Raw genomic sequence first — 8,307 nt, forward strand, 5'->3', positions numbered from 1 at the left:
CCCTCACGCGCTCATTGGCTGCCACGCCTCCTCCCTTCGCCGTCAAGTTCGATTGAGGAAGCAAAACCCCGCCCGGGACTTGGAAGTGCTGGGAAGTCAGATCCGGAAGTGGGCGGAGGCCGCGCTCGCGAAGTCTCCTGGGAGTTGTAGTTCACGACTCCGGGAAGTTCCGCAGATCTCGCCTTTCTAGTGTTTGTTGGGCTTTCTCATACAGCTGTCTCGTGGGTTCTGGCAGCAGCCCCGAAAGCTAGGCACCGTAATACGACCAACCTCCTCTCCGAGTTCCCAGACTTGGATTTCAGCATGGCTAAGACTTCCTGCACTAGCTGCTTAAATACCTTTGAACTGACAATTCAGATCTCTTGCTTAAACACCTCCCAGGGCTCCCCAGGGCTCCTGGGAGATCCAGGCTAACCTCCTGAACCCCAAATTCTGGGCCCCTCCAACCTCCCTCTCTCACCCTATGTCTTGATTCCTACCCAATCCCTCCTTTTTCTGGGCTCCTCCAGACCCTGCCAATTCCTCCAGGAAGCCTCCTCTGACAGCATTCTTCCCCATAGCCAAGTCAGGCATTTCCTCGGAGATCCTCCAGACCTCCCGATCCTCTCCCAACCCTGACCCCATTGTGTCCAAACTGCCTGGGTACTAACCCACACCCCAACACCACCATCAGCTGCAAGGACTGAGTATCCCATAGTTAGGCGTGTTCACTAAGTAGCTAAACAAAGCTACTATGTATTATTACTCCAAAACATACAGCACAACAAAGAGCAATTGATTTTATAGGCGTTCAGGGAGCCTCAGAGAGCCAAGGCCTTGCCCAGAATCAACAGCCCTTCCCCAAGGGCAGGTCCTGAAAGATTCAAACCCCCTACCTCCCCACCAGCCTTCCCAGAGGCACTCGTTAAGACGTCGCCCAGGTGGTGGCGTGGGGCAGGTGGCTGGATCCCACATGCCTGACTCAGTGGTTTGAGTCCAGGACCCAGAGGCTTGACAATCACACATGGCACATGTGTGCATGCCCAAAATCCCAAGAGGAGTGGCCCAGCAGATGGCATAGTAGTTGGACGACTGGATTTCCACATGGCAGACTCCCAAGGTTCAGGTCCCAGACCTGGAGGCTTAGAAATCACATCAGGTATGTGCCCCAAATCCCCAGAGAATGGAGAAGAAAGGATTGCAGGGTGGCCATCTCCCACTAGGGGTGATTTATCACTTTCCCTCTCTACCTTCAGTGAGCGCATGTGCACTATGGCAAAAAGTTAAAAAAAAAAAAAAAAGAGACCAGCAGTTAGCGTAATGGCTATGTCTCTGGACTCCCACATAGTCGACCACGGTTCGCGTCCCGGACCCGGTAGCTTAAAACTCACACCGGGCGCATGTGCGTGTGTGCCCAAGATCCCGAGAGGAGAATGGATTGCGGCGTGGCCATCCCCCCTGGGGGGTGATTTCTCACTTTCTGTCTCTCTCTGTCTGTCGGGTAAGTGCATGCGCCCTATAGCGAAAACCTCTCCAAAAAAAAAACCAAAGCAGACATGTACCTGACATGTAGACCTTTAAATACTTATTATACATTTAATGATATTGAAGAATTACTGACAATAGCTTTGTATGTTGGACGTATTAAATGGAGTCATTTTAAAGAGTCCTTATCTTGGAGCGATACCTTCTGAAATATTCACAGAAGAAAAAACTCAACCCAGGTTAGGAGAAGTTGGTGGTCAGCTGTGAACTTGGCTCACAGAAAGTCGGCTGTAATATTACGCTGTAAACTGTTGCATATATTCGAAATTCTCCCTAATCTAAAGGTGTACAAATTTAGCAAGGTCTGATTTCGTGCATCACCCCTCATCCCCATCCAAACTTGTTCCCTCCTGCCACTCCACATCGTGCGGACCCTCCAGTCCAAGTCATCCCCGAGCTCCAGCTCCCAGCAAAAACAGCGCCAGATGAATTGCGTAAGTCAGATAAAAGCTTTAAAGGGAGTCCTGCTCGCAGCGTTGCGCTCAATGGCTCAGCGACTTCCGGCCCTTGAGCATGCGCCGAAGGATAACCTGGACCCCGGCCGGCGTGCTCAGGCGCCGCACCCAGCCGTGTTTGTGCTTGCGTTTGATGTTGCTCGGTTGATACTCGTTCCCGCGCGCCCTGCCCCGGGCCTGCTGCAGGACTGGGAGGCCCCAGGCGTCTGGGAGTCCCAGCCAAGCCCGAGGCTGGAGCCACCTGCAGGAACAGACAGTAAGAAAAGTCAGAGGGGATGCAAAGTGACCTCCGTGCAGCGCTCAACCTCCCTGAGCCTCGGCTTTCGGATCTGCAAAAGGTGCTCCATTAACCCGCAAGGCACTGACAGGTCTTGTGGGCGACAGCCCTCGACACGTTACGCCCAGATTTAGAAAAGGGTCCAACTGAGAACTCACCTGCCACCTAGTAGCGCCACCGACCTACTAGTGGGAAGCAAAAGGGACCCCGGCAACAAAGCCATGTCCAGCCACAGGTCACGCTGTCCCCGCCGCCAGCTATTCCGGAACCTTGCGGTTCCGCAGCTGCGGGACAAAGGCTTCTGGGAAATGTAGTCTCTCCTACCCAGGAGATCTTATTGCCGAAAGGGCTTCTGGGAGTGGTAGTTCCACGTCTGAGCACCATAGGTTTGAGCATTGTGCCAGCGAGGGGACTGCAATTCCTGATCTCGACCAGCAGGTGGCAAGCGAACAGCACTGCCTCAGCAATGCGTGTGTCCACGACTTCATGTCCTGTCGTCTACTGCAAGTTGTAGTTCCTTTTTCTTTCGGCCAGCAGGGGGTGCCCCAGGGTGGCAGTAGCCCAGCTGGTGGCAGCCGCAGGAAGTGGCTCCTTGGGCTTTCCACCCCCAGCAAGAGCCAGACAGATGGCACACAGCTGACTGGCAGCTTTCGTCTGGCTGCAGCCAAGTCTCATGGCAGGGAGCCCAGGAGGCCTAAGTTCAAGCTGACTGGGCATCTTTTGGATGGCGTGGTCTCTACCCCTCTAGAACATTTTTTGTTTTTTAGGAATTATTTTATTTAACTTTATTTATCTATTTAGAGAGACAGAGCAAGAGAGAGAGAGAGAGAGAGAGAGAGAAAGCAAGCTGCCAGGTCTGGGACTCGAACCATGGTCAGCCATGTGGGAGTCCAGTGCCCTTAACCACCATGTCACCTGCCAGCCCCTAGGACTGGTTTCTTTCTTTCTTTCTTTCTTTCTTTAAGAATTATTTTATTTGTTGGGACCAGCAGTTAGCGTAATGGCTATGTCGCTGGATTCCCATGTAGTCGACTGTGGTTCGCGTCCCGAACCCGGTGACTTAAAACTCACGCCAGGTACGTGTACATGCGTGCCCAAGATCCTGAGAGGAGAACAGAGAAGGGATTGCGGCATGGCCACCCCCCTGGGGGTTGATTTCTCACTTTCTGTCTCTCTGTCTCTCTCTGTCTGTCTGTCCGGCAAGTGCACACACTCTATAGCAAAAAAACTCTTAAAAAAAAAAAGAATCATTTTATTTGTTTATTTTTATTTGACCCGTGGGACAGACAGAGAGAGGGAAAGTGAGAAAGGAAGCTGCCAGGTCCAGGACTCGAACCATGATCAATTCATATGGGAGTCCTGCGGCCCTTAACCACCATGCCAACTGCCAGTCGGCCCCTGGTTTCTTGATCTGTAAATCTCATGAGTTGCAAGATTGCCCTTGGCGATCTTGCACCCATCCATGGCCCTAGAAGAATTGTTCTGATACTCAGATCCGAACCCCTCCCCTACTCATACACCCTCCATGGCTCCCCAATGTCCAGCTCTTCTGGCAATATGCAAAACCCTCTACACACACCTACATCCTAAATTTCAGCCACACTCTCCTCTCACCCTTTAGAATCTCCTTCCCCAATCCCCTCTGGCTCAATCCTGACCCAGCATGGGTCCCTGAAATTCAGGGATCCCTCAAAAGCCAGGTCTGAGAATGAGACCTTACAAGTGTCCCCGCATATCCCAGCTTGGGGCAGGCGCAGAGAGGGCAAGGGAAGCATCTGCTGAATAAATCAACTGTATCGTCTCCTGGGAGCAGCCAGTGGGCAAGAGTGGGCGGCTGGACCTAGTCCAGCTCTCTGGCAGCAAATTCCAAGGGATGGGAGCCTCCAAGTAGCAGGGAGGGGTTAACCCCTTGTCCTCCAAAGCCCACGCTACCTCCATCATCATGTAGCCTTCCACCCCCCCGGCCAATAAAGTATTGAGCGCTGACTGTCTGCGAGGCACCGCGATGGATGTTTTATCTGCATAGCAAACTCAGAGGAGATTCATTTCATCCAGAAATCAATGGAAGCTCAGAGACGTGACTTACTCAAGGTCACAGTTGAGCCAAGAGCAGAGGCTGGATTTGAACTCTGGGTTCTCCAACGCCAGGCTCTCCTGGGGCGTGGGGGGGTTATCTCAACTCAGCCGAGATCTCGGACCTGCTCTAGCCACTGGCCCTCCTCAGCTCCGATTCCAGCCATCAGTTAAATGGGCTGAGCTGAGAAATTGACTTCCTAATGGGACCAGCAGTTGGCGTAATGGCTTTGTCGCTGGACTCCCACGTAGTCGACCGAGGTTCACATCCTGGACCCGGTGGCTTAAAACTCACGCTGGATGTGTGTGCGTGCATGCCCAAAATCCCAAAAGGAGAATGGAGGAGAGGGGACTGCAGCGTGGCCATCCCCCCTGGGGAGGTGATTTCTCCGCTTTCTGTCTCTCTGTCTCTCTCTGTCTGTCTGACGAGCGCACGCGCCCTATGGCCAAAAATCTCTCCAAAAAAAAAAAAAAAAAGAAAAGAAAAGAAATTGACTTCCTAACTACCCAAGGCTCTAAGACTTGTCTTTCAAGGTTTAGCAAATAACAGTCCTTAAGGTTTGGAGTCACACGACGCCCCAACCTTGCCTCCTGTTTGAATCGTGTCCTGATTGCTGTAGTGAGCCTCAGTTTCCCCACGTGGGATAAGAACGATCGGGGCGTCTCTGCTTCTAGAATAGGAAGGTCAGCATTGAGAGAAGGCATGGGGCTCCGTTTGAAGGAGGCAGGGTAATTCGAAGACAAGGGCTGGCTGGGTAGGCTCACTCCTAGCTAGAAGACCCCGGCTGATCCTCCCCAGAAGGCCCCCCAAAGCTGTAATCCGTTCTCCGCTCTCAGCCAGGCCCAATCCCTCCCCCCACCTAGGTGAGTCCCTAAGGGGGGCGTGATCCTGGCTTGCAGAACCCACCTCCATCCCGAAACTCCCGCCTCTGATTGGACACCTAAGTAGGCCAGGTCAGCCCGCAGCTGCGATAGGTCGAGGTGCCCGCCCGTCGAAACGCGGCCCCGCCCCCTCGGGGAGGGACTTAAAGGGCCGGCTCCTCCGTCGGTTGCGGGATGCCCCTTTGCTGACCGCCCCTGGCCCGCGCCGGCCCGCATAGACTCGCCTGGCCTGACCCCGCGCCATCATGTAAACGGCGGCGGCAGGCGGACGCTGGCTTCTCCGCCTGGGACCCCTCTGCCCAGCCCCGGGCCCCGGAGCCCTCGATGAGGTGAGTGAGGTGTGGGCCCAGGAGGCTGGGAGAGGAGGCTCGGAGCTCGTGGTCCCCCGGGGGCCTCCCCTTCGGAGGCGGCTGTCCACAAAGCCCGCCTTCGGGCTCCTAGGAAGCTACGGAGCCCCAGTGGCCTTGACCCAGCTGCAGCGATGACGGGCACCTGGGAGGCGGGAGCCGGGCTCTGGGAGCTGGGACTGGCGTGGTGCCTGTGCGTCGCCCTCGCGATCCGGGGTTAGGGCCCCACTCGAGGGGGTGGGCATGGCCTGCTTGTCCCCCAGCATGGCCGGGGCCACTGCAGACCGCATCTTCAGCATGCATTTCCCCGCGGCGCCAGGCTGGGAGGGCGTGTGGGTCCCAGCTCAGGGGCCCTAGACAATGGGGGGCGCGCTGCGCGGGTATCCCCGTTGAGTTATGTAACAGCCTGCGGTTGCCATGGACACGGAGGGGGGTGGCCCTGGGAACAGGATGGAGGCCTGCAGGCCCCTGGTCCGAGCTGTGTCTTCACCATCCTCATTTCCACCGTTGGGGGTTTGTGTGGCCAAACCCCGGAATCCCAGGGGGCTCTGCAGAGCAGCTCCTTCCACTCCCAGAGGGGGTTTAGGGTCTGCAAAACAAACCCAGCTCACCAGGTCTTGGGGAGCTAGGCAAGGCCTTTCTGGGCCTCCAGCTCAGACCCCTTCCTTCAGATCCTTCCCTTTGGGGGAGTGGGGTCAGGTTCAGAGTCAGAGAAACCTGGGATGGGGGTTCCCTGGGTATCTGCACCCGTTTTAGGAGACCCCTCTGGATGTGTGAATTAATGAAACGCTTTCTGAATGCATGCATGCATGCATGAATGGAGGGGCTTAGGAGGCCATAGGTGGTCTAAACTCCAGCTTAAACTCCAGCTACGAGGAGGGGAGACCACATGTGTCACAATGTCCCCTCCTCCAGGCACCCCCGCCTCCACCCCGACTCCACCCCTTTCCCTAAGGACACTCCGTGGGGTCATTCAGAGCCCAGAAGAGTGGAAGGTTGCCACCTCCCCCAAACTGAGGCGCGGGGTGGGGGTGGGGGTTCCTAGTACAGCTCACCTGCCCCAGGTGCAGAGAGGGCGTGCTGCCAGGGTGCAGCGCTCCCCATGGAAGGCCCCTGAGCTGGCTGTTGTCCCCACTCACAGGACACACCATGCTGACCGGGGTGACCGACGGGATCTTCTGCTGCCTCCTGGGGGCGCCCCCCAACGCCGTGGGGCCGCTGGAGAGCGTCGAGTCCAGCGACGGCTACACCTTCGTGGAAGTCAAGCCCGGCCGCGTGTTGCGCGTGAAGCACGCCGGACCCGCACCGGCCCCCACCCCGCCTCCACCGTCCCCATCGCGGGATGCCGCCCAAGGGGACCGATCGGGCTTGGTCCGCTGCCAACGTCGGATCACCGTGTACCGCAATGGGCGGCTGCTGGTGGAAAACCTTGGCCGGGCACCCCGAGCTGACCTCCTGCACGGGCAGAATGGCTCTGGGGAGCCGCCGGCCGCCCTGGAGGTGGAGCTGGCCGACCCGGCGGGCAGTGATGGCCGCTCGGCCCCAGGCAGCGCCGGCAGTGGAAGTGGCGGACGGCGGAGGCGAACCCGGCGCCCCAAGAGGACCATCCACATTGACTGCGAGAAAAGCATCACCAGTTGCAAAGGCGCGCAGGCCGACGTGGTGCTGTTCTTCATCCACGGGGTGGGCGGCTCTCTAGCCATCTGGAAGGAACAGCTGGACTTCTTTGTGCGCCTGGGCTACGAGGTGGTGGCGCCCGACCTGGCGGGCCACGGGGCCAGCACAGCGCCGCAGGTGGCCGCCGCCTACACCTTCTATGCCCTGGCGGAGGACATGCGGGCCATCTTCAAGCGCTATGCCAAGAAAAGAAACGTGCTCATTGGACACTCCTATGGGTAAGCGGACCGTGGGGTGGGGTGTGGGGCAGGAAGGGGTGGGCCCTGTGGGGACCAGATCCACGCTCTCGCGAGATCATGATTTCCTGCCTTAGAAAACCCTATGGGGAAGGGACCAGCAGTTGGCGTAATGGCTACATCACTGAAGAGGTTCGAGTCCCAGACCTGGTGGCTTGAACTCAGGCCAGGCGCGTGCGCGTGCGCGCCCAAGATCTCCGGAGGAGAATGGAGAAGGGATTGCAGCATGGCCATCCCCCTGGGGGTGAATTTTTGCTGTCTCTCTGTCTCTTCAGTGAACACCTGTACTCTATAGCAAAAATCTCTCCCCAAAACAAACAAAAAGAGGGGGCTGGCAGGTGGTATGGTGGCTAAGGGCACTGGACTCCCACATGGTTGACCGTAGTTCAAGTCCCAGACCTGGTGGCTTGAACTCAGGCCAGGCGCGTGCGCGTGCGCGCCCAAGATCTCCGGAGGAGAATGGAGAAGGGATTGTGGCATGGCCATCCCCCCCCGGGGGGTGATTTCTCCCTTTCTGTCTCTCTGCCTCTCTGTCTCTCTGTCTTTCTGGTGAGCACACGCACCCTATAGTAAAAACCTCTCCCCCTCAAAAAAAAAGAATCTTAAAAAACTTATCAAAAGAAAAATAAAAAACGAAAACCCCATGGGGGCCTACACATGGCGTAGTAGGTAAGGCGCTTGGACTCCCACATGGTTGACCGTAGTTCAAGTCCCAGACCTGGTAGTTTGAGGCATATGTGTGTGCATGCCCAAGATCCCAAGGAGAGAATGGAGGAGAAAGGATTCCAAGCATGCCCATCCCACTGGGAGTAAATCCACACAATCGTTTTCTGTCT

At 56.6% G+C, this 8,307-nt stretch overlaps 3 protein-coding genes across 6 annotated transcripts in view; 1 reads left to right on the top strand and 2 right to left on the bottom strand.

The window, feature by feature from the left end:
- The window catches only part of DDA1 (DET1 and DDB1 associated 1), a 16,348-nt gene extending 15,724 nt beyond the window's left edge, over positions 1 to 624 (bottom strand). Inside the window, exon 1 of the mRNA XM_006147184.2 lies at positions 480 to 624. Within this exon, the coding sequence (XP_006147246.1) occupies positions 480 to 624 (145 nt within the window). The remainder of the gene's footprint in view (positions 1 to 479) is intronic.
- Positions 625 to 1,538: 914 nt separating this feature from the next.
- Positions 1,539 to 2,542, bottom strand: MRPL34 (mitochondrial ribosomal protein L34). The gene is made up of 2 exons (XM_006147137.3): positions 2,415 to 2,542; positions 1,539 to 2,220 (listed from the first exon to the last, which is right to left on the bottom strand). The coding sequence occupies exons 1-2, from the start codon at positions 2,477 to 2,479 to the stop codon at positions 2,007 to 2,009; spliced, it is 279 nt and encodes a 92-aa protein (XP_006147199.1). The 5' UTR covers positions 2,480 to 2,542; the 3' UTR covers positions 1,539 to 2,006.
- Positions 2,543 to 5,271: 2,729 nt separating this feature from the next.
- ABHD8 (abhydrolase domain containing 8) overlaps positions 5,272 to 8,307 on the top strand; it is a 15,004-nt gene continuing 11,968 nt past the window's right edge. Inside the window, exons 1-2 of one of the 4 annotated variants that reach the window (XM_027771304.1) lie at positions 5,272 to 5,540; positions 6,700 to 7,453. In XM_027771304.1, coding sequence (XP_027627105.1) covers positions 6,708 to 7,453 — 746 coding nt within the window. In that variant the 5' untranslated portion in view covers positions 5,272 to 5,540; positions 6,700 to 6,707. Of the gene's footprint in view, positions 5,541 to 5,979; positions 6,072 to 6,532; positions 6,554 to 6,699; positions 7,454 to 8,307 lie in introns of those variants that run through there. The other 3 variants (XM_006147134.3, XM_027771306.1, XM_027771305.1) reach the window with 3 other exon arrangements.

The sequence above is a fragment of the Tupaia chinensis genome, unplaced genomic scaffold (assembly GCF_000334495.1).
Source record: "Tupaia chinensis unplaced genomic scaffold, TupChi_1.0 Scaffold000201_1, whole genome shotgun sequence".
NCBI lineage: Eukaryota > Metazoa > Chordata > Mammalia > Scandentia > Tupaiidae > Tupaia > Tupaia belangeri.

What these genes read in the sequence shown, in the direction of transcription:
- MRPL34 (XM_006147137.3), bottom strand. Translation starts at nt 2,479, where the DNA reads ATGGCTTTGTTGCCGGGGTCCCTTTTGCTTCCCACTAGTAGGTCGGTG. An exon ending in GTGGCGCTACTAGGTGGCAG is followed by an intron (nt 2,221 to 2,414) that starts GTGAGTTCTCAG and finishes CTGTTCCTGCAG; the next exon opens with GTGGCTCCAGCCTCGGGCTT.